Source organism: Papio anubis, chromosome 4, assembly GCF_008728515.1.
Source record: "Papio anubis isolate 15944 chromosome 4, Panubis1.0, whole genome shotgun sequence".
In the NCBI taxonomy this organism is placed as follows: Eukaryota; Metazoa; Chordata; class Mammalia; order Primates; family Cercopithecidae; genus Papio; species Papio anubis.
Genome location: NC_044979.1, coordinates 118,368,393 through 118,394,426, shown reverse-complemented (window position 1 = coordinate 118,394,426; position 26,034 = coordinate 118,368,393). Strand labels below are relative to the sequence as shown.

Below are 26,034 nucleotides of genomic sequence, written 5' to 3'. Positions count from 1 at the left end.
GTCATCTCAATCCTGAGCATTAGCTTTTTCTCCATAAATTAAAAGTATTTAAAATTTACATATGACTATTTACCAAATCTCTGCTTGAGAATCCTAACCTTAAAAACACTCAATAAATGAAAACAAGAGATTTATCAACATAAATGAATAAATTATTCTATGTAAGAATGACAGGTTAAACAAATTAAAAGGAAATTGAACATGTATTTAGGCATCTTTAATTTTTTTTAATGTTATACCAGGATGTAGCAATGCTCTCACAAATTGATAACAAAATCATTAAGATTCCAAAAAGGAAATGAAGAGAATACATGAAGGGAATTAACCAGGAAGAAATAGAAAGGATCAGTGAGCACAGGAAAGAAGTCTTTAGTCTTTCATAATCCAAATGGAAAGCAACCATAACAACCCTCTCTAACCCTTATACATTGATGGTCTTTTTCAGACTTTGATTCACTGCAGATGAGGGACATCACAGTACAGCCTTTTCATAAGGCATTTTGTGTGTAAAGAGGACATTTTGTGTCCTGTGGTCATCTTGACTCTGCAATCTTATTCTCACCCCTACCAATGTCACTACAATGAGGGAGCAATGTCCTTCTGGGAAGAGAAAAACAAAATGTCTCCCTTACAGGGAGACCGCTAGACTCTGTGTTTGGGAGTTGCTGTGTCTTTGACTAACTAGCCACAGTATTTTATCCCCTCAGAGCCTTCATCTCCTGTTTTATGCCAGCAGGTAATCGGAACATACTTCCCTCTAAGGCATCTCCAGTCATACCCCTGCATAGTGCTATTGATTTCATAGTAAAGATTTAAGCAAAAGGAGAACTTCAACGCACCTATTTTTGATGTGCTGAGGAGAACCAAGACATTTGAAGCTGCCGTTGACCATTATGGCCAGTCTTGTGCAAAGAGTCTCACATTCCTCCATGCTGCGAGGAAAGGAAAGAGACAAAAATGAGCCATTTCCTGAAGAGGCGAGGCTGGAGTCAAACTTTTCAAAACAGAAAGGAGACAAGATACCATTAGGGCACATTACTTAATTTTTTATACAGAAATCTCACAATAAGGTTTTATTTAGACAGCCAATTTTACAATTAACAAAAAATCAATATTTTCTTATACCAGGAAGATCAGCTATAAAATATATAGAAGAGAAGCATTTTGCAATAGTACAAAAACACAAAGTAAGAATAATCTTAACAAAGTAATGTGAATGTTTTAGGAAAAGAAACAAGAAAGCCTAACTAATAGGCACAAATGAAATCTGGAATCAATGGAAGGAGGCATGGAAAAAAGAAAAGAATGGATATTTTGAAAATGGAAAAACCGTTATAATATGAAAATTAGTGCAATATAAAACATTATTAATATGTTAGTGTAAATATCAAATATTACCTTAAGTGTAAACATAAAACAGAAGTACATTAATTATATGTAAAATATAAATAAGTTCTATTTTAACATAGTGTATAATATAGAATATTTCACCATAAATAACATTTTAATGTGTAGCTATAATTGAAATTATATTTTGACATTTCAATTCAAAATATGTCACAAAATTGGTGATCTATAATTATAGTATTATAATAATGAAAATATATTATAATACAGATATAGTAAATCTAATCAAAATTTTACATTTATCACTCCCATGAGAAAATTTTAAAATAATTATAAAGTATATCTTTAAAATTACTTAGTGAAAGGAAGAAAAATAATGAAAGAGGAATCATGAAAGAAGACTTGCTCCAGAAAACGTAAATATTTTCTATATAACTAAAACAATTGCAATTTGGTAATACACTAAAGAATTACAAGGCAGATGTCATTAGAACAAGATAAGAGAGCCACAAACAAGATGTTACTATCTTATATACATAATGATTTGAATATGAGAAGATATTTTGTAAGCAGAAAAGCAATGGAAGAAGCTATTAAGGGATTTGTAGTCGTTGTGTCTTAACACAGCAAACTAGCATTTAAAACATTCCAGTCAGGCATGGTGGCTCATGCCTGTAATCCCAGTACTTTGGGAGGCCGAGGTGGGTGGATCACCTGAGGTCAGGAGTTCGAGACCAGCCTGGCCAACATGGTGAAATCCTATCTCTACTAAAAGTACGAAAATTTAGCCGGGCGTAGTGGGGAGCACCTGTAATCCCAGCTACTCAAGAGGCTGAGGCAGGAGAATCGCTTGAACCCGGGAGGTGGAGGTTGCAGTGAGCCGAGATTGTGCTACTGCACTCCAGCCTGGGTGAGAAGAACCAGTATCTGTCTCAAAAAAAAAAAAAAAGAAAAAAATTCCAATAGACATACTGGGTAGAGGTTGATATACTTACTATAAAGAACTCATTTATGAGTTCTTTACTATATATGAGTTCTTTATAGTAAAAATATAACAATAAACAAAACAAAATAATAAAATAATGATATAATTATTATATTACTCATATATGAGTATATTTACTCATATATGAGTTCTTTATAGTAAAAATATAACAATAAACAAAACAAAATAATAAAATAATGATATAATTATTATATTATTATTTAAACAAAATAATAAAACAACATAATAAAACAAAATAATATAACATATAATTTTATTTATAACAAAATAATAAAAATATAATAGAGAAAAAAGGGTAAATAACATGTAGAGACCATTCAAAGAACTACTCATGGGTAATAAACATACCAACAAATTATAAAATATAAACCATTAAGTCAATTGATTTTAAAGCTATTTTCTTGCTGGAAAAGTGTTCATGTGTGCTTTTGTGTATTGTAGAGAAAAATGAGGGGTTTTTATTTCCAATCGTCACTTCAAAAACAATGAGTTCTCAAATAAAAAAAAAAAAAAATGCCCAGAAAGTTAAGGCCATTTTCCCAGTAATGTTAAATATGTCATCTCATATATTGCTGGTGGGAGTAAAAATTGGCATAACTTTTTGAACACAATTTGGCAATAATTCCTTTCCTAAGAACTTAACCTAGAAAACACTGAAAATATAAATGCATGTAACGACTTATTTATAATAGTAAGCATCTGGAAACAGGTCAATATTTCACAGTAGGACAATATATCACTCATATAAGTAAGAGTTCATCCATGTGTTAGCTATTAAAATGAGGTTCACCAAAGTCAATTAATCATATGGAGAAAAGTTCATAATACAGCAATGGTAAAATGACAATACGTATTCAGAGAATTGCACAAGTATGTTAAAAAACTTCCTAGGAAGAAAACAGACAAAAAAGTATGACTGTCAATATCTCAAAAATGAAATTAATGATGGATTTTCTTTACTTATTTTACCATTTTGCATTATCCAAATACTCTACAGGAAGTATGTGTTATTCATATTATTGGAGTACAGTCATGAAGCAGTCTTCTAGGTGGGTTAATGGGCATTCAGATAAAGACATTTCTCAGCCTTCCATGGACCTCGATGTGGACATGCAACAAACTCAGGTCAATGGATGCACAATTTCTGGGTCATGTTGAAATACAGCAAGCCACTTGACCTGGATTTTGTTTTTCTCCACTTCCCTTGAGCTAGGATGTAGACACGGTGCTGATGAGTCAACATCAACCATGATGATTGTAATGGTGGCATGGTAGAAAGAACCCAAGGCCTTGGTCGGCCTGATGATGCACAGCCCACTGACATGAATTAAGCAAGAGGAAAAAATATGTCTTGTCTGGGCCACTGTAAGTTGAGGTCTCTTTGTTATAGTTGCTTAGCATGAAGTCCAAGAAATACATGTCATAAATTTTCCAAATATGCCTTATATATTTTCCTGTACAAACACATATTTCTTTAATTTCAATTTAAAAGTAATCATCTTACGGGCACACTGTAGGTACTCTAATTAAAGAGGTAGTGTTGGAAGCAAGCCCCCCAAAATCTGGCCATAAACTGGCCCCAAAGCTGGCCATAAATAAAATCTCTGCAGCAGTGTGTTATGTCCATAATGGCCCTAATACCCGAGCTGGAAGGTTGGGGGTTTACGGGAATGAGGGCAAGGAACACCTGGCCCACCCAGGGCAGAAAACTGCTTAAAGGCATTCTTACGCCACAAACAAAAGCATGAGTGATCTGTGTCTTAAGGGCGTGTTCCCACTGCAATTAATTCTGCCCATCCCTTCGTTTCCCATAAGGGATACTTTTAGTTAATTTAATATCTGTAGAAACAATGCTAAAGACTGGTTTGCTGTTAATAAATATGTGGGTGAATCTCTGTTTGGGGCTCTCAGTTCTGAAGGCTGTGAGACCCCTTGTTTCCCACTTCACACCTATATATTTCTGTGTGTGTGTCTTTAATTCCTCTAGCTCCGCTGGTTTCAGGTCTCCCTGATTGAGCTGGTCTTGGCAAGTGGTGTCTATTCGTGGGGGCTCGAATCCAGGCTGAAGGGTCCCCGGAGCGACGGCTGGAACGGAAAACTGGCTGGGGGACACCCGAGTACTCTTAAAGCAATCCCTGTGGTGAGTAAGAAGGGGAGTTCGGAAGCATCAGGGTAACAATGGGGAAAGTTTGGGGTCTGGTTCGTTTCACCTTGGAACTTTTTCACACGGATGACGAGGAGGAAGGAGAGTATAGGAAAGTAACAGAAGCAGTTACAGAGCATGTTTATTTGCCAGCTAAAGCTAAAGGAGCAAAGGAAGGAGAAGTTCATCCCTACCCTTCTGCATCCCCTCATTATTTTGAAGAAAATGTCCCCCCAGATCTTTCTTTTCTGGAGGACACTGGGTGAAAAGTAGTTGCCCCGGTGACTGTTCCAGCAGCGCCTCGAGTGATGGCTCTTAGTTCTATTCAGGCAGGAATTCAGCAAGCTAGACAAGAGGTGATTTAGAGGCTTGGCAGTTCCCTGTTAGAATACACCCCCGGGATCAAGAGGGAAATATTATACCTACATTTGAGCCTTTTCCTTTTAAATTACTCAAAGAATTAAAACAAGCTATAAATGAGTGTGGATCAGGTTCTCCTTTTGTAATGGGACTGTTAAAGAATGTACTTTTCCAGTCGGATGGTTCCTACTGACTGGGACGCTCTTACTCGAGCTTGTCTAACTCCTGCTCAGTTAAAAACTTACAATTTAAAACTTGGTGGGCAGATGAAGTTTCCATTCAGGCTGCTCACAATGTCCAGGCCCAACCTCAAATTAATATAACTGCAGACCAACTTCTGGGGGTTGGTGGCTGGACTGGTTTAGATGCACAACTGGTCATGCAGGATGATGCCATAGAACAGCTTAGAGGAGTGTGCATTAGCGTTTGGGAAAAAATCACTTCAGGTGGGGAAAATTACCCTTTCTTTAGGGCTGCAAAACAGGGATCCAGAGAACCGTATGTTGATTTTATAGCTCAGTTACAGGAGTCTCTTAAAAAGATGATTGCAGATTCGGCTGCTCAGGATATAGTGTTGCAATTATTAGCTTTCCACAATGCTAATCCCGATTGCCAGGCTGCTCTGTGACTTATCAGAGGGAAAGTACATTTAGTTGATTATATCAAGGCCTGTGATGGTATCGGAGGTAATCTGCATAAAGCTACTTTGTTGGCACAGGCAATGGCAGGACTGAGAGTGGATAAAGGAAATACTCCATTTCCTGGAGCTTGTTTTAACTGTGGGAAGCATGGTCGCACTAAAAAAGAATGTAGAAAAAATCAGCGAGTCAGGTCACCTGATGGGGGAAAAAAGAAAACGGTTGAGCCTGAAATATGTCCAAAATGTAAAAAAGGAAAACACTGGGCTAGTGAGTGTCACTCTTAAGTTTGATAAAGACGGAAATTCAATTTCAGGAAACGCCATGAGGCGCCTGTCCCAGGCCTCGTTCTAAATTGGGGCATTTCCAGCTCAGGCCATTCCCTCACCCCTGTACAATGTCTGTCCCCCTCCACAGCCAGTAGTGCCTCAGTAGATTTATACTGCACAAAAGCTGTGAGCCTTCTGCCTGGGAACCCCCGCAAAAGGTCCCAACAGGAGTCTGTGGACCCTTGCCAGCAGGGACAATAGGATTACTTTTAGGAAGGTCTAGTGTAAGTTTAAAAGGCGTACAAATACATAGAGGAGTCATTAATTCAGATTATAATGGGGAAATTCAAATTGTTGTATCTACTTCTGTTCCCTGGAAAGCAGAGCCAGGAGAGTGCATAGCACAGCTCCTGATTGTGCTGTATGTAGGAATGGGAAAAAGTGAAATTAAACGAACAGGAAGATTTGGAAGCACAAATAAACAAGGTAAAGTAACTTATTGGGTAAATCAAATTACTGATAAACATCCTACCTGTGAAATAACTATTCAAAGAAAAAAATTTGCAAGGTTTGAAAGAACCGCTTCAAGTGGAAAAACAAAGTTCCCGCCAAAGATTAGAAAAAAATTTTTGATGGTGGCCATTGTTAAGCCTCCAGAACCTATACCTCTAAAATGGTTAACAAATAAGTCAATTTGGATAGAACAATGACTGCTAAGTAAAGAAAAACTGGAGGCTTTAGAGAAATTAGTTAGTGAACAATTAGAAAATGGGCACATAGCTCCAACATTTTCCCTTTGGAATTCTCCAGTTTTTGTAATTAAGAAAAAATCAGGAAAATGGAGAATGTTAACTGACTTAAGAGCCATCAATTCAGTTATACAACTTATGGGAGCATTACGGCCAGGATTGCCTTCTCCTGCAATAATTCCAAAAAAATTGGCCTTTAATAGTCATAGATTTAAAAGACCGTTTCTTTACTATCACTTTAGCTGAACAAGACTGTGAACGGTTTGCATTTACAGTTCCTGCAGTAAACAACCTGCAGCCTGCTAAACATTATCATTGGAAAGTGTTGCCACAGGGCATGTTAAACAGTTCAACTATTTGCCAGACGTATGTGGGGCAAGCAATTGAACCTACTCGAAAAAAATTTTCACAGTGTTACATTATTCACTATACAGATGATATACTTTGTGCTGCCCCTACTCGAGAAATATTACTCGAATGTTATGATCACTTGCAAAATTCGATTTCTCGCACGGGTTTAATTACAGCTCCTGACAAAATTCAGACTACTACTCCTTACTCCTACTTGGGGACCTTAGTAAATGACACTACCATTGTGCCACAGAAAGTAACCACACGTAGGGATAAATTAAGAACATTAAATGACTTTCAAAAATTACTAGGGGATATTAATTAGATAAGACCTGCTCTAAGCATGCCTACCTATGCCATGAGTAATTTGTTTTCTATCCTTAGAGGAAATCCTAGTCTCACTAGCCCTTGGCAATTAACAAAGGAGGGAGAGGCAGAGTTATAGCTGGTTGAGAAGCAAGTCCATAAAGCTTGCATAAATAGAATAGATCCAGAGAAGACTTTAGATTTGCTAATTTTTTCAACTCAGCATTCACCTACTAGTGTTATTGCCCAAGAACAGGACTTAGTAGAGTGGCTTTTTCTTCCACATACTAATTCACGGACTCTAACTCCTTATTTAGATCAAATCACTACTATGATAGGGATTGGGAGAACTCAGATTGCTAAATTACATGGATATGATCCTGGAAAAATTATTGTCCCTCTCACAAAGGCACAAATACAGCAAGCTTTATAAATAGTCTTAATTGGCAAACCCATTTAGCTGACTTTGTGGGTATTCTCGATAATCATTTTCCTAAAATGAAGCTGTTTACCCCCCGGTTGCAACCACGTCAAGACTGACGCTGAGGAGGACCCCAACTGTCAGGAGCAACACCCGTTGAACACAGCCACCCACCTGGGGACAGATCAAGAAGCTGTCTCAGACGGCAGAAGAAAACCTGAAGAAAGCGGGACAACTAGTCACAATGAATAATTTAATGGTAGCTATGATAGTGGTTATCACCACTGCCATGAGTATTCCTTCAACAAGGCCTGATAATAATGCCTGGATGCAATCACTGTATGACACAGTTACACATGCTTTCTGATCTCAGTATTTACCATAATAATCTCTCCTATAATTGAGGCATACTGCCCTTAAAAACCTATTTTATAAACAGGATTGGACCCAGTTTGAAAAAATGAACATACGTGTTTAGGAAGATTGCTTTGCAGAACAGGCAGAGGTGCTGAACAACGATTCCTATGGAATCATTAATTGGCCCTCTAAGGGGATGTTTAGCTTGAATTGCACCTCTCAGTCTGTGTGCTACGGTCACATTATGTTCAGATGATCTGAACAAAACGTTCAGATGGTAGAAATGATGAGAAGCACGGCAAAAGTTCCTATTATCTGCAACCATAGCGGTATAGTGGCACCTCAACCTCAAATGATATGGCCCGCTCTAGGAGCTTAACATAAGGATTTGTGGACCAAAATTTGGGAAAGAATAAAAAAGCATCTAGAAGGACACTCTACAAACTTGTCTTTGGATATTGCAAAATTAAAAGAACAAATATTTAAAGCATCCCAGGCACACTTGACCTTCATGCCAGGAACTGGAATGCTTGAAGGAGCTGCAGACAGATTAGCAGCTAGTAACCCATTAAAATGGATAAAACACTTGGAAGCTCTGTGATTTCAATGAGGATTGTGCTTTTAATCTATGTTGTTTGTCTTTGTATAGTCAGCAGATGCGGATTCTGACTCCTGCGAGAAGTAGCTCACTGTGACAAAGCTGCCCTTGCTTTTATCTCTTTGCAAATCAAAGAAGGAGACATGTTGAGAACAAGCCTCCCAAAATCTGGACATAAACTGGCCCCCAAACTGGTCATAAATAAAATCTCTGCGGCATTGTGATATGTCCATAATGGCCCTAACACCCAAGCTGGAAGGTTGCGGGTTTACAGGAATGAGGGCAACGAACACCTGGCCAGCCCAAGGTGGAAAACCACTTAAAGGCATTCTTAAGCCATAAGCAAAAGCATGAGTGATCTGTGTCTTAAGGGCATGTTCCTGCTGCAATTAATTCTGCCCATCCCTTCGTTTCCCATAAGGGATACTTTTAGTTAATTTAATATCTGTAGAAACAATGCTAATGACTGGTTTGCTGTTAATAAATATGTGGGTAAAACTCTGGGGCTCTCAGCTCTGAAGGCTATGAGACTCCTGATTTCCCACTTCACACCTCTATATTTCTGTGTGTGTGTCTTTAATTCCTCTAGCACCACTGGGTTCGGGTCTCCCTGATGGAGCTGGTCTCGGCAAGGTAGAATATGAAGTCACTTATATCTTAGTTTCTTAAACATAGTTCAGACAAGTGGAGGTCTAATATAGTTTGTGTTTGTGTCACCACCGAAATCTCCTATCGGATTGTGATCACCTGTGTTGGAGGAGAGGCCTGGTGGGAGGTAACTGGATCATGGTGGCATATTTTCCCCTTGCTGTTCGTTCTCATGATAGTAAGTTCTCACGAGATCTGTTTGTTTAAAAGTGTGTAGCACTTCCCCTTCCACTCTCTTCCTCCTGCTCTGGCCATGTAAGACATTCCTGCTGCCCCTTTGCCTTCTGCCATGATTGTAAGTTTCCCGAGACCTCCCCAGCCATGCTTTCTGTACAGCCTGTGGAACTGTGAGCCTGTTAAACTTCTTTTCTCTATGGCAATGTGAAAACAAACTAATACAGAAAATTTGTACAGACAGAGGGGCATTGCAATAAAGATACCTGAAAATGTGAAAGCAGCTTTGGAACTGGATAATGGGCAGAGGCTAGAACAGTTTGGAGGGCTCAGAAGAAGACAGGAAAATAAGGGAGTTTGGAACCTCCTAGAGGCTTGTAAAATTGTTGTGACCAAAATGCTGATAGTGATACAGACAATAAGTCCAGGGTGAGGAGATCTCAGATAGAGATGAGAAACTTATTGGAAACTGGAGCATAGTTCACTTTTGTTATGCATGAGCAAAGAGATGACCTGAAATTAAAATTTTTATTTAAAAGGGAAACAGTGGATAGAAGTTCGGAAAACGTACAGCCTGACAATGTGGTAGAAAAGAAAAACACATTTTCTGAGGAGGGATGGCTGAAGAAATTTGCATAAGCAAAGAAGAGCTGAATGTTAATAACTAAGACAATGGGAAAAATGCCTCAAAAGCATGTCAGAGACCTTCTAGGCAGCCCCTTGCATCACAGGCCTGGAAGCCTAGGAGGGAAGAAATTGTGGGCTGGGCCCAGGGCCCCACTGCCCTGGACACTGCTCACTGTGTTGCAGCTGCTCCAGCTCCAGCCATGGCTAAATTGTCCCAGATAAATCCCAGGCTACTGGTCCAGAGAGTGCAAGTAGTAAGCCTTGGTGGCTTCCACGTGGCAGTAAGCCTGCGGATGCACAGAGGGCAAGAGTTGAGGCTTAGGAGCCTCCACCTAGATTTCAGAGGATGTATGGAAACACCTGGATGTCCAAACAGAAGTCTGCTGCATGGATGTGGCCCTCGTGGAGAACCTCTTCTAGGGCAGTGTAGAAGAGAAATGTGGGACTGGAGCACCCACACAGAGTCCCCACTGGGGCACTGCCTAGTAGAACCGTGAGAAGAGGGCCAGCACTCTCCAAACTGCAGAATGGTACATCCACTGACAGCTTGCACTGAGCTCCTGGAAAAGCCAAGCCACTCAATGCCAGTCCTTGAAAGCAGCCATGGGAACCTGCTAAGCCCTGCAGAACCACAGGTGTGGAGCTGCTCAAGGTCTTGCAGTCCAACCCTTGCTTCAGTGTGGCCTGAATGTGAGACATGGAATCAAAGGAGATTATTTTGGAGCTTTAAAATTTAATGACTACTCTGCTGGGTTTTGGACTTGCTCAGGGCCGGTAGCCTCTCTCTTTTAGCTGATTTCTTCCTTTTTGTTCAGGTGTATTTGCCCAATGTCTGTACTCTCATTGTATCTTGGAAGTAACTAATTTGTTTTTTTATTTTACAGGCTCATGCAGAAGGGCCTTGCCTTTTCTCAGACGAAACTCTGGACTGTGGACTTTTGAGTTCATGCTGAAATGAGTTAAGACATGGGGGAATTTTGAGATGGGATGATTGTGTTTTGCAATGTGGGAAAGACATGAGATATGGGAGAGGCCAGTTACAAAATAATATGGTTTAGGTTTGTGTCCCTGCCCAAATATCATGTCAAATTGTAATCCCCAATGTTGGTGGAAGGGTCTGGTCAGAGATTATTTGATCATGGGGCAGGTTTCCCCGTTGCTATTCTTGTAATAGTGAGTGAGTTCTCATGAGATCTGGTTGTTAACAAATGCGTAGCACCTTCCCCTTGACTCTCTTTCTCCTTCTCTGGCCAAGTAAGATGTGCCAGCTTCAAAAAATAAACACAAAATTTCCTGTATGGCTGGATAATCTAATTAGTACAGAAATATGGCTAGGCAATGCAGAGATTTCAGGAGTTATATTGGAATTCATGATGTTGGATGTGTGAGAAAAAAGTAGTATTGGTCCTTCTTGATTATACTGATTTCAACTCCCTTAGCAAGGAAAGTAGTATACAAGGTTCTTATCCTCAGTTTCCTGCTCCACACTTTACCAAGATTTCCTAGGGTAAGGAACCAGAAGAGGCAATGATAAATGAACTCAAAGTTAAGGGAAAAATGTCCAATACAGAGACTTTTTTTCAACAAAGGCTGCCATTTTAGAATCACAGAATAAATCATAAGCTTCCCCACTCTTCATTAACAATGAGTAATTTTGATCTTTGTACTGCATGGACATGGACAGATTTATGGAAATGAATATATATATATATATATATATATATATATATATATATATTTAATGTGAAACCAAATGAATAGGAGGATATAAAAGAGAAATTTCAATGACATGCAGTCTGAGAACAATCTACAATAATTATATGAGAAATAAATGAAATTTTTATCGTGACACCACTTTACCCAATCTTAGAACTTCTGCATGAACATGAAGGCTCATGTCCTCATGCCAGCAAACAAACTCCAGCAAAATAAATACAAGAATGTAAAGAGTTTCTAGAATTGGCAAAATAAAATGATCATTTTAAGCAAACATATGTATGCATAATGATAAAGTAGAAGGCTTATCAAATTTAATTCATTTTAATGTAAAATTTTATTTTCTGAAGTGAAATACAAGAAAAACAACAACAAAAAATCCCAGGGTAGGACTTCCAACTAGGGTCAAATGAAGAAACTGGTAAATTGTTTTCTCAAAAAGCAATGATGAATCTGGACAAAATTAACAAAAATAGCCATTTCAAAATTCTGAAAATTGAACAAAAAGGTATAGCACAATCTAAGAGCACTTTTAGCTGATAAACTGCTAAACTTAGGGTAAGAAGACTGATAATCAGTGGCATTCCAGCCATAGGCTGCTCCCCTTCTCCCCAGTTTCGCCAACATGCAACTACTGGCAGGAAGGGCAGACCATGAGGATTAGTAGCTCAGCCCCAGCTGAAGAGGGTGCAAACAATTTGGACCATTGGGTAATGCCCAGGTCCAGTGACACCGTTGATATACCTGATTGTTTTGGAACCAAGCAAACAGAAAAAGCCAATACCTCCAGTATCTGGCCTCTATTAGACTGAATTGCGTGGATGTAGCATGTATATAGCTGTGGCTGCATGTAGGTGCAGCTGAGATTGGAGAGGGCCTAGGCCAACCACATATTCTTTGTCAACCCAGAGGCTGTCCACATGCCCATAGGAGAGACACAAAAGGAGCCAGTAAACTTAGGCTAACATGAAAATAGCCTGAACTTGGAATTTCTTCACTATCCACACACAGATACATTTGCAAAGAAAAAACCTTGTTGGTCTGAGGTGGTTGAGCACAACTTGTGCCCAGTCACTCACTAGCAACTAACCTATGCATAAACAGAGTGACTCCTATGAGCCGGTCTTAAAAAATGAGAAGAAATTTTTAAAAACGAGAACAAATTTTTAAAAAACAAACTGGCTGGGCATGGTGGCTTATGCCTGTAATCCCAGAACTTTGGGAAGCTGAGGTAGGAGGATCACCTGAGGTCAGGAGTTCAAGACCAGCCTGACCAACATGGTGAAACCCTGTCTCTACTAAAAATACAAAAATTAGCTGGGCATGGTGGTGGGCGCCTGTAATCCTAGCTACTTGGGAGGCTAAGGCAGGAGAATCACTTGAACCTACAAGGCAGACATTGCAGTGATCTGAGATTGCACTGCTGTACTCCAGCCTGGGCGACAGAGTGAGATGGTCCAAAAATAAAAATAAAAAATAAAAAATGAGTAGAGGAATCGGTAGCCACTCACTAAAGGAGAAAGAGTTTTCATAGATTTATCTCAGGCAACTAAGTAAGACACAAACACAAAATAAACAAATCAACTTTTAAAAAATTGGCAACAATAACCACCATGGCGGGGGGGGGGGGGGGGGGGAGAGAATCAGAATCCAGACCTGCTACAATTATCTAAAATGTCCAGTTTTCAATAAAAATCTATAAGGCATGCAAAGAAACAAGAAAGTTTCTCCCCATAATTGGGGAGGACAAAGCAGTCAAAATAAATTATTTATAAGTGTTCTCAGATGCTAGATTTAGAAGAAAAAATTTAAATGCAGCTATTATAAACATGAAAAAACCAATGAAAACCAACTTAAAAGAATTAAAGAGAGAGCTGGCAAGATGGCTAAATAGGAACAGCTCCAGTCTGCAGCTCCCAGAGAGATTGACGCAGAAGGCAGGTGATTTCTGCATTTTCAACTGAGGTACCCAGTTCATCTCACTGAGACTGGTTGGACAGTGGGTGCAGCCGATGGAGGGCCAGCTGAAGCAGGGTGGTGCGTTGCCTCAACCTTGGAAGTGCAAGGGGTCGGGGGACTTCCCTTTCCTACCCAAAGGAAGCTGTGAGAGACTGTACTGGGAGGAACGGTGCACTCCGGCCCAGATACTGCACTTTTCCCACGATCTTTGTAACCAGCAGACCAGGAGATTTCCTCCAGTGCCTGGCACCTGACTCAGTGGATCCCACCCCCACAGAACCCAGCAAACTAAGATCCACGGGCTTGAAATTCTTGCTGCTAGCTCAGCAGTCTGAGATGGACCTGGGACACTCAAGTTTGGTTGGGGGAGGGGTGTCCACCATTGCTGAGGCTTGAGTAGGCAGTTTTACCCTCAAAGTGTACACAAAGCCCTCATGAAGTTCGAACTGGGTGGAACCCACCGCAGCTCAGCAAGGCTGAGTGTCTCTCTAGATTTCTCCTCTCTGGGCAGGGAATCTCTGAAAAACAGGCAGCAGCCCCTGTCAGGGACTTACATATAAAACCCCCATCTCCCTGGGACAGAGCACCTGGGGGAAGGGGTGGCTGGGGGTGCAGCTTCAGCAGGCTTAAACATCCCTGTCTGACAGCTCTGAAGAGAGCAGCAGTGCTCCCAGCACAGTATTCGAGTTCCGATAAGGGACAGACTGCCTCCTCAGGTGGGTCCCTGACCCCCGTGTATCCTAACTGGGAGACATCTCCCAGTAGGGGCCAACAGACACCTCATATAGGAGAGCTCTCACTGGCATTTGGCAGGTGACCCTCTGGGATGAAGCTTCCAGAGGAAAGAACAGGCAGCAATCTTTGCTATTCTGTAGCCTTCGCCGGTGACAGCCAGGCAAACAGGGTCCGGAGCAGATCTCCAGCAAACTCTGGCAGACCTGCAGCAGAGGAGCCTGACTCTTGGAAAACTAACAAACAGAAAGGAATAGTACCAACATCAACAAAAAGCATGTCCACTCAGAGACCACATCCAAAGGTCACCAACATCAAAGACCAGAGATAGATAATCCATGAAGATGGGGAGAAACCAGAGCAAAAAGGCTGAAAATTCCAAAAGCCAGAACGCCTCTTCTCCTCCAAAGGATCACAACTCCTTGCCAGCAAGGAAACAAAACTGGATGGAGAATAAGTCTGATGAACTGACAGAAGTAGGCTTCGGAAGTTGGGTAATCACAAACTCCTATGAGCTAAAGGAGTATGTTCTAGCCCAAATGCAAGGAAGCTAAGAACCTTGAAAAAAGACTAGACGAATTGCTAACTAAAATAACCAGTGTAGAGATGAACATAAACGATCTGATGGAGCTGAAAAACACAGCAAGAGAACTTCATGAAGCATACACAAGTATCAGTAGCCGAATCAATCAAGCAGAAGAAAGGATATCAGAGACTGAAGATCAACTCAGTGAAACAAAGCAAGAAGACAAGATTAGAGAAAAAGAGTGAAAAGAAAAAAAGAAAGCCTCCACGAAATATCGGACTATGTGAAAAGACCAAATCTACATTTGATTGGTGTACCTGAAAGTGATTGGGAGAATGGAACCAAGTTGGGAAACACTCTTCAGGATATTACCCAGGAGAACTTCCACAACCCAGCAAGGCATGCCAACATTCAAATTCAGGAAATAGAGAGAACACCACAGAGATATTCCTCAAGAAGACCAACCCAAGACACATAATCGTCAGATTCACCAAGGTTGAAATGAAGGAAAAAATGTTAAGGGCAGCCAGAGAGAAAAGTCGGGTTACCCACAAAGGGAAGCCCATCAGACTAAGAGTGGATATCTTGGCACAAACCCTACAAGCCAAAAGAGAATGGGGGACAATATTCAACATTCTTAAAGAAAGGAATTTTCAACCCAGAATTTCATATCCAGCTAAACAAAGCTTCATAAGCAAAGGAGAAATAAAATCCTTTACAGACAAGCAAATGCTGAGAGATTTTGTCACCACCAGGCCTGCCTTACAAGAGCTCCTGAAGGAAGCACTAAGCATGTAAAGGAACAACTGGTACCAACCACTGAAAAAACATACCAAATTGTAAAGACCGTCGACACTATAAAGAAACTGCATCAACTAACAGGCAAAATAACAAGCTAGCAGCATAATGACAGGATCAAATTCACACATAACAATATTAACCTTAAATGTAAATGGGCTAAAAGCCCCAATTAAAAGACACAGACTGGCAAATTGGATAAAAAGTCAAGACCCATGGGTGCGCTGTATTCAGGAGACCCATCTCATGTGCAAAGATATATATTGGCTTGAAATAAAGGGATGGAAGAATAAGCAAATGGAAAGCAAAAGAAAGGGATTGCAATCCTAGTCTCTGAAAAAACAGACTTTAAACCAACAATGATCAAAAGAGACAAAGACGGCCATTACATAATGTCAAAGGGATCAATGCAACAAGAAGAGCTAACTATCCTAAATATTTATTCATGCAACACAGGAGCACCCAGATTCATAAAGTAAATTTTTAGAGACCTACAAAGAGACTTATACTCTCATACAGTAATAGTAGCAGACTTTAACACCCTACTGTCAATATTAGACAGATCAATGAGACAGAAAATTAACAAGGATATCCAAGACTTCAACTCAGTTCTGGACCAAGCAGACCGAACAGACATCACAGAACTCCCCATCCCAAATCAACAGAATATACATTCTTCTCAGTATCACATCACACTTATTCTAAAATTGACCACACAAAAGGAAATAAAACACTCCTCAGCAAATGCAAAAACACAGAAGTCATAACAGTCTCTCAGACCACAGTGCAATCAAATTAGAACTCAGCATTAGGAAACTCACCCAAAACTGCACAACTACATGGAAACTGAACAACCTGCTCCTGAATGACTACTGGGTAAATAACAAAATTAAGGCAGAAATAAAAATGTTCTTTGAAACCAATGGGAACAAAGGCACAGCATACCAGAATCCCTGGGATACATTTAAAGTAGCGTGTAGAGGGAAATTTATAGCACTAAATGCCCACAAGAGAAAGCCGAAAAGATCTAAAATTGACACCCTAACATCACAATTAAAAGAACTAGAGAAGCAAGAGCAAACAAATTCAAAAGCTAGCAAAGACAAGAAATAACTAAGATCAGAGCAGAACTGAAGGGGAGAGAGAAACAACACATCCTTCCAAATATCAATGAATCCAGGAGCTGGTTTTTTGAAAACATCAACAAAAGAGATAGACTACTAGGCAGACTAACAAAGAAGAAAAAGGAGAAGAATCAAACAGACACAATAACAGATGATAAAGGGGATATCACCACCAATCCCACAGAAATACAAACTACCTTCAGAGAATACCATAAACACCTCTATGCACATAAACTAGAAAATCTAGAGGAAATGGAGAAATTACTGAAATAATATACACCCTCCAAAGACTAAACCAGAAAGAAGTCGAATCCCTGAATAGACCAATAACAAGTTCTGAAATTGAGGCAGTAATTAATAGCCTACCAACTAAAAAAGCCCAGGACCAGACAAATTCACAGACAAATTTTACCAGAGGTACAGAGAGGAACTGGTACCATTCCTTCTGAAACTATTCCAATCAATAGAAAAAGAGGGAATCCTCCTTAACTCATTTTATGAGGTCAGCATCATCCTGATACCAAAACCTGGCCGAGACACAACAAAAAAAGAAAATTTTAAGCCAATATCCTTGATAAACATCGATGCAAAAATCCTCAATAAAATGCTGGCAAACCAAATCCATTAGTACATCAAAAAGCTTATCCACTACTATCAAGTCGGCTTCATCCCTGGGATGCAAATCTGGTTCAAAATACACAAATCAATATATGTAATCCATCACATAAACAGAACCAATGACCAAAAACAAAACAAACAAACAAAAAAAAAACCTCATGATTATCTCAATAGATGCAGAAAAGGCCTTTGACAAAATTCAACAGCCCTTCATGCCAAAAACTCTTAATAAACTAGGTATTGATGGAATGTATTGCAAAATAATAAGATTATTTTTATTATTTTGGCAATATCATACTGAATGGGCAAAAGCTGGAAGCATTCCCTTTGAAAACTGGCACAAGATGAGGATGCCCTCTCTCAATACTCCTATTCAACATAGTATTGGAAGTTCTGGCCAGGGCTATCAGGCAAGAGAAAGAAAGGGTATTCAATTAGGAAAAGAGGAAGTCAAATTGTCCCTGTTTGCAGATGACATGATTGTATATTTAGAAAATCCCATCATCTCAACCCTAAATATCCTTAAGCTCAGAAGCAACTCCAGAAAAGTCTCAGGATACAAAATCAACGTGCAAAAATTACAAGCGTTCCTATACACCAATAGCAGACAAAGAGAGTCAAATCATGAGTCAACTCACATTCACAATTGCTACAAAGAGAATAAAATAAGTAGGAATACAACTTACAAGGAATGTGAAGGACCTCTTCAAGGAGAACTACAAACCACTGCTCAAGGAAATAAGAGAGGGCACAATCAAATGGAAAAACATTCCATGCTCATGGACAGGAAGAATCAATCTCGTGAAAATGGCCATACTGTCCAAAATAATTTATAGATTCAATGCTATCCCCATCAAGCTACCATTGACTTTTTTCAAATAATTGGAAAAACAAAGCTACTTTAAATTTCATATGGAACCAAAAAAAGAGCCCATATAGCCAAGACAATCCTAAGCAAAAAGAACAAAGCTGGAGGCATCAAGCTACCTGACTTCAAACTATACTACAAAGCTACAGTAACAAAAACAGCATGGTACTGGTACCAAAACAGATATATAGACCAATGGAACAGAACAGAGGCCTCGGAAATAACACCACACATCTACAACCATCTGATCTTTGACAAACCTGACAAAAACAAGCAATGGGGAAAGAATTCCCTATTTAATAAATGGTGTTGGGAAAACTGGGTAGCCATATACATAAAGCTGAAACTGGATCCCTTCCTTACACCTTATACAAAAATTAACTCAAGATGGATTAAAGACTTAAATGGAAGGCCTAAAACCATAAAAACCCTAGAAGAAAACCTAGGCAATACCATTCACAACATAGGCATGGGCAAAGACTTGATGACTAAAACACCAAAAACAATGGCAACAAAATCCAAAATTGACAAATGGAATCTAATTAAACGAAAGAGCTTCTACACAGCAAAAGAAACTATCATCAGAGTGATCAGGCAACCTACAGAATGGGAGAAAAATTTTGCAATCTATCCATCTGACAAAGGGCTAATATCCAGAATCTACAAAGAACTTAAACAAATTTACAGGAAAAAAAAATCAATAAGTGGGCAAAGGATATAAACAGACACTTCTCAAAAGAAGACATGTATGCAGCAAACAAACATGAAAAAAAGTTCATCATCACTGGTCATTACAGAAATGCAAATCAAAACCACAATGAGATGCCATCTCATGCCAATGAGAAAGGCGATCATTATAACATCAGAAAACAACAGATGCTGGAGAGGATGTGGAGAAATAGGAATGCTTTTACACTGTTGGTGGTGAGTGTAAAATAGTTCAACCATTGTGGAAGATAGTGTGGCAATTCCTCAAGGATCTAGAGCTAGAAATACCATTTGACCCAGCAATCCCATTACTAGGTATATACCCAAAGGATTATAAATCATTCTACTATAAAGACACATGCACACATATGTATTGAGGGACTATTCACAACAGCAAAGACTTTGAACCAACCCAAATGCCCATCGATGATAGACCAGATAAAGAAAATGTGGCACATATACACTATGGAATATTATCCAGCCATAAAAAAGGATGAATTCATATCCTTTGCAGGGACATGAATGAAGCTGGAAATCATCATTCTCAGCAAAGTAATACAAGAACAGAAAACCAAACACAGCATGTTCTCACTCATAAGTGGGTGTTGAACAATGAGGACACACGGACACAGGGAGGGGAGCATCACACACAAGGGCCTGTTGGGGGGCGGGGAGGCTGTGTGAGGGATAGCATTAGGAGAAATACCTAATATAGATGACAAGTTGATGGGTGCAGCAAACCACCATGGAACATGTATACCTATGTAACAGATCTGCCCGTTCTTCACATGTACCCCAGAACTTTAAGAATTAAAAAAAAAAAAAAAAAAAGAATTAAAGAAAAGTGTGACAACAAAATCAGTAAATAGGGATTCTGAAGAAGGGGATAAAAAATATAAAAAAGAACCAAAAATATATATTTCAGTTAAAGATTACAAGAAATTAAATGAAAACTTCACTAGAGGAGTCAACACCAGATTCAAAATGGCAGAGGAATCAGTGAACACATAGATCAATAAAGATTATCCAATCCAAAAATAGAGAAAAACAAGACTGAAAAAATGACCAAGAACTCAGACTTGTGCGATAACATCAGAGTTTCAACATACATGCAATGGAAGACCAAAAGAAAAGGAAAGATAGATAGGGCCAGAAAAACTATTTGAGTAAGTAATAGCCAAAATTTTCTCACATTTTTCATATGGACAGATAAACGTCAGAAATGACAGTTGCATATGGATTACTATTTAAGACTGTGTATATCTTTTTTCATATATTTTCTTATCTTCTGTAAAAATTCAAAACTGTGTAAAGTGAAACTTATAATGCACTTTATTGGATTTAGAGCACATAAAATGTAATGTATATGGTAATAATAACAAAAAGAAAAATGGAGGAAATAGAGCCATATTAGGGCAAGATTACAATACTTTTCCAGAATTAAGTTAGTATCAAGATGCTAATTAAGCTAGCATCAAGATGTATACTATCATCCTTAGACTAGCCAGTAAGAACATAATTTAAAAAATAGATAAGACATCAAATACAGAATACTTCAAATTACTCATTTAATATATAAGACTGTCAAGTAGAAACAGAGATACAAGAAACACAGGAGACATTATATAAAAAATAGCAAAGCAGTCAATGTTACTTCAGCCATATCAATAATTACATTAAATGTGGAATAGTTTAAACACCTCACACAAAAGGCAGACATTGTCAGATTGGAAAAAAAACAATATCCAACTATACACAATCTATAGGAAACACTCCTATTCAAAGACACAAATTATTTGAAAGTAAAAGAATATGAAAAGATATACCATACAAACATTATCCAAGAGACAGAAGCAATGGCTATTTTAAGAAACAAAATAGGCTTTAAGCTAAAACATACTGCTAGAGTGAAAAAGAGACATTTCATAATGATAAGAAAGTCAAAATATGAGTATGATAGCAGTTAAGAATGCATATTCACTAACTACACAGATTCCAAATATATGCAGCAAAAACTGACAGAATTTAAAGAAGGAAAAGAAAAATATAACAATTATACTTGAAGATTTCAGTATCTTATTTTCAGTAATTAATAGTATACCCAGGGAAATATCCACAAGAATACAGAATACTTAAACAACACTGTCAAAACTAACTTGCTGTGTATACAATATTCCATCCAAATACTATGGAATACATTTTCCTTTGCATAGACAATTCTCTAGGATAAACCACATGTTAAGCCTGGAGTAAAAAACTGCAGCATATTGGCTAAATCCAGCCTGCCACAATTTTGTGGGGGATAGGGGGAGAGGAATAAATAAAGTTTTATTGGAATACAACCCACAATTATGCATTTACCTAACGCTGGGGGAAGCTTTCACACTACAACAGTGGAGTTGGATGCTGCAGTACACACCATGTGACTTGCAAACCAAATATATATATAATGGGGTTTTATTAAAAAAAAAAAAAAAACTGTAACCCCTCTAGTAGGCCATTAGAAAGTCCTAACAAATTTAAAAGGATGAAAATCATACAACATATTTTATCTAATTACAACAGAGTTAAATCAGAAATGAATGACAGAAAAAAAACCTTAAAAATCTCCAAGTATTTGAAAACGGAACAACACTTCTAAGTAAACTAAGGGTCAAAGAAGTAATCACAAGAGAAACTGAAAGATACTTCAAGAGAATGAAAAATTTTGTAATAGAAGGAAAAAGCTGAAGGAATAACACTTACTGTTTTCAAAACTTAACAGAAAACAACCATAATCAACATGATATTATTGGGCAAGAAAATAGGCATACATATCAATGGATAATAATTGAGAGTCCAAAAATAAATCACATAATAAATAATACAATAAAGGTGCTATGACAATTCAGTGGGATAAAAGATCATCTTTTCAAGGAAGAGTGCTGAAGTAATTGGATATTAACATGCATAAAAGTGAATTTATATCCTTATATTATACACAAAATTTAGCTTTAAATAGATCAAATATTTAAATATAAGAGCTAAAATCCTACAATTTTTAGAAAAAAAAAATAGAAGAAAATCTCTAGGACTTCACTTGAACAAATAGTTCTTAGATGAGACACCAAAAGCACAAACCATATAAAAATAAATCGATAAACTGAATGTAATCAATATTTAAAATGTTTGCACTTCCAAAGACAATGGAAAATGGAAAGACATTAACAAAATGGAAAGAGAGCCATAGACTGGAAATACATATGTGCAAATCATTTATCCAGCAAGGGACTTCTATTCAGAATATAGGAATATCTGCTACATAAAAAGAACTATTACAATTCAAAAATAATAGATAAAAAACAATTAAAAAATAAAGGATCCTTACAAAAATTAACATACTCTTACCATCCGATCCAGCAATCACATTCCTTGGTATTTACCCAAAGGAGCTGAAAATATGTTCACACAAAAAACTGCACACAGATCCTTAAGCAGCTTTTTTCAAAACTGTGAAAACTTGGAAGCAACCAAGATGTGGTTCAGCAGATGAGTGGATAAATAAGCTGTAGTACATCCAGATAGTGGAATATGACTCAGGATTGAAATGAAATGAGCTATCAAGCCACGAGAAGACATGGGAGAAACTTAATGCAAAAAGTCAATCTGAAAAGACTACATACTATATGATTCCAACTATATGGCACTGTGGAAAAGGTAAAACTATGGAGATAGTAAAACGATGAGTGGTTACCAGGGGTTAGGCAAGAGAGATGAATAGGCGGAACACATAAAATTTTTAGGGCCAAGAAACAATTCTGTCTGATACTATAATGGTGGTTTCTTATTAGATATTTGTCCAAACCCGTAAAATGTCCAATACCAAGAGTGACCCCTATGTAAACTGGATTGGGGTGGTGATGTGCTGTCAATGTAGGCTGATCAATTTTACTAAATGTATCACTCTGGTGCTGTATGTTGATAATAGGGGAGGATATGCATGTGTGAAGGCAAGGAGGGAGTTTAAAAAATCTCTGTACCTTCCTCTCAATTTTGCAGTGAATCTAAAACTATTCTAAAGTATAAAGTCATTTTTAAAAAATGGAGGATGGAGGAGATATTGGAATAGATATTTCACTAAAGAATTAATACAAATAACTATTAGGCACATGAAAAGATTCTAACAGCATTAGTCCTTAGGAAAATGTGAATTAAAACCCAACTTCACTAGGATGCCTATAATCAAAAAAGACAGACAGTAGTGACAAGGGTGTGGAATAAAGAAGACTCATCATTGTTGCTGGGAACATACACTGATAAGGCCAACTTGGGAAATCACTCTGCAGTTTCTTAAAGTGTCAAATACAACTTACTATTCAATCTAGCAACTTCACTCAGAAAAATTTAAAAAAATTAAAACATATCTATACCTACAAAGACATTTATATGACTGCTCACAACATGTTATTCATAATAGCAAAACAGTGGAAACAACCCAACTGCTCATCAACTGGTGAATGGATAAACAGAAGAGATATAGCTATAAAATGGGATACTGTTCAAAATGAAAAGGAGCACGGTATTGACACAAAACGCAATGGATAGACTTTAAAAGTGTTACAGTAAATAAAAAAAAAGAGTCAGAGGCAGCAGACTACTGATTATATGATTCAGTTAATGAAATATCCATATAAAGCAAATTTACGTAGACAGAAAGCCATCAATGTTTTCCTAGGTGGAGGTTTTGAATGCTATTTTTTTTTTTTTTTTTTTTTTTTTTGAGACGCAGTCTCACTCTGTCACCCAGGCTGGAGTGCAGTGGCACAATCTCAGCTCACTGCAACCTCCACCTCCCAGGTTCATGCCATTCTCCTGCCTCAGCCTCCTGAGTAGCTGGGACTACAGGCGCCTGCCACCACGCCCGGCTAATTTTTTGTATTTTTAGTAGAGGCAGGTTTCACTGTGTTAGCCAGGATGGTCTTGATCTCCTGACCTCGAGATCCTCCCGCCTCAGCCTCCCAAAGTGCTGGGATTACAGGTGTGAACTACCCCGCCTGGCCTTGAATGCTAATTTAACTGAAAATAAGCATGAGAAAATTTGGGGGCAGGTGCCAGAAATGTTCTAAGACTTATTTATGGTACCATTTGCAGAAGTCTATAAATTTACAAAAGAATCATAGAATTCCATACTTACAGTGGTTAAGTTATATGAAATGTAAATTACACTTCAGAAAATGATATTTAAAAAAACAACAGTGTAAAGTTTAGTCTGGCAGTGAAAATTGGGGAATGTTAAGCAATATAGACAAACCTATCAGTGAATGATTTTTTTAAAAAAAGAAAGAGCCCAAAGATAGAAAATTGAAAAGAAAAGTCTACTTTGACATGAAGCAATGTGATAAATGTGTGAATGGCTGATTTATTCACAATACATTGGCTTTGCAGCCACTAATACTTGTTACAGGAAATGGCTGTAAGATTTATGTATAATAGGATTATGCATGCTGAGTTATAGCATTTATAAACTAATAATGCTGCAGTAATCAGCAAAGTCTTCTGAGGTCCTCTCAGAAATCTCACATTTCAAATGACAGGGCTAGCTTTATATCACTTCTGGTAACAAGAGCTGGGGTACTCAAGCACAGACTGAAAGATTTAGACTGTTGGGAAGCATGTTTCCATGGGTCCCTTGTGTTCCTACACGTCTTGCCACGAATTGCAAGAATATAAGGCCCTAACTGCCTTTTACCTGGGCCATTTCTCAAAGTTGTGCTTGCAGCAAACAACCATTGAAGAAGCGACACCTCCTCCCAAACCAAGAGCTGGCTTCCTTATTAGATGTTATAAGGTGGTAATTTCACTAGATTTGGCATTCCTCTCCTATGTGTGCAGGCATCCATTAGTCCAGTAGAAACTGGGGTTTAGGGAACCAGCGAGAAACCATGCTGACACTCCGGCTACTGTTTTTGCTGTGAGCAATAAAGTATTTCATCTCCGACCCAGAAGTCTCATTTCTTGTGTCAACATCCGTAAAACTGTATCAAGCTAAATTTGCCAGCTTGCAAAAGGGCAAAATGTCAGATCTTTGGCAACTCTTGACATCTGGACAGTATATTTGACTTAAGCATGAAGACAAAACAAGTCTAAACGTTAAAGACTGGTCTTTATTACATCATTAGAATTTGTATTAGTTAAATTACATTGCTCACTTCCCATAAGTAGGTTTTATAAAATCTGTATTTGTAATTCTGTGTGGCCTAGAACAGTGTATTAGAAAATTAAAAAGAAGTCAATGGTTTTGAAATCTAATTACAAACTTAATTCTGTGATAAAGAAAATGTTCAACCAGATTCAGTAACCTGTTAAGTATTTTAGTTCAGCTAATTCTACCTGCTGAAATAAGAGGCCTTGGATGGAAAGGATCTGAAAGATCCTTCAGGAAGACCTGAAAACAGTAGTCTAGCACTCATCCTTGAACAGTAGCAATGGGTGAGGCAAGAATATCATCTTTGGACACAGAATACTAGGTTCAAATTCTAGCTCTGCCACCTGTTTGCTATGTAAACTTGGTTATACAATGTAATCCCTCATGGTTTCAGTCTCAATTTATACAATAAGGGCTAACAATAATATCACCATTATTGTGCTATAAAGATTAAGAAATGTCTATGTGTAGCACTGTGCAGGGGCCTAAATGCACTTCTCAACCTTTGTTAGTCAGTCTTACTCAGGAAACGACTACAGGAGAAACTGGAGCTCACCTGTGGGAGGTCAGCACTGCAGCACAGCCTTCCCGAACCTCCTTCATTATTGTTTGCCATAGGTACCGCTTAGAGCAGGGATCCATCCCAGAGCTGGGTTCATCCTGAAGGAAAGGCAATACAGAGTAATCAGCATTTGAAAAACACAAATAGAAATATACACAACGACATGGGAGGCCAGTCCCCAGGTGAAAGAAAAATCTCTGATCTGGCTCTAACAGGCACCTCTCCAGTTGGTTTTGTTACACTCT

General features: G+C 38.4%; 1 protein-coding gene across 2 annotated transcripts in view; it reads right to left on the bottom strand.

Annotated features, from left to right (window-relative positions):
• ABCA13 (ATP binding cassette subfamily A member 13) overlaps positions 1-26,034 on the bottom strand; it is a 492,370-nt gene that overhangs the window by 30,076 nt on the left and 436,260 nt on the right. For both annotated transcript variants that reach the window (XM_017956721.3, XM_031665413.1), the window contains 2 exons: positions 25,784-25,887; positions 840-932 (listed from right to left, as the gene is read on the bottom strand). In XM_017956721.3, the coding sequence (XP_017812210.3) occupies positions 840-932; positions 25,784-25,887 (197 nt within the window). The remainder of the gene's footprint in view (positions 1-839; positions 933-25,783; positions 25,888-26,034) is intronic.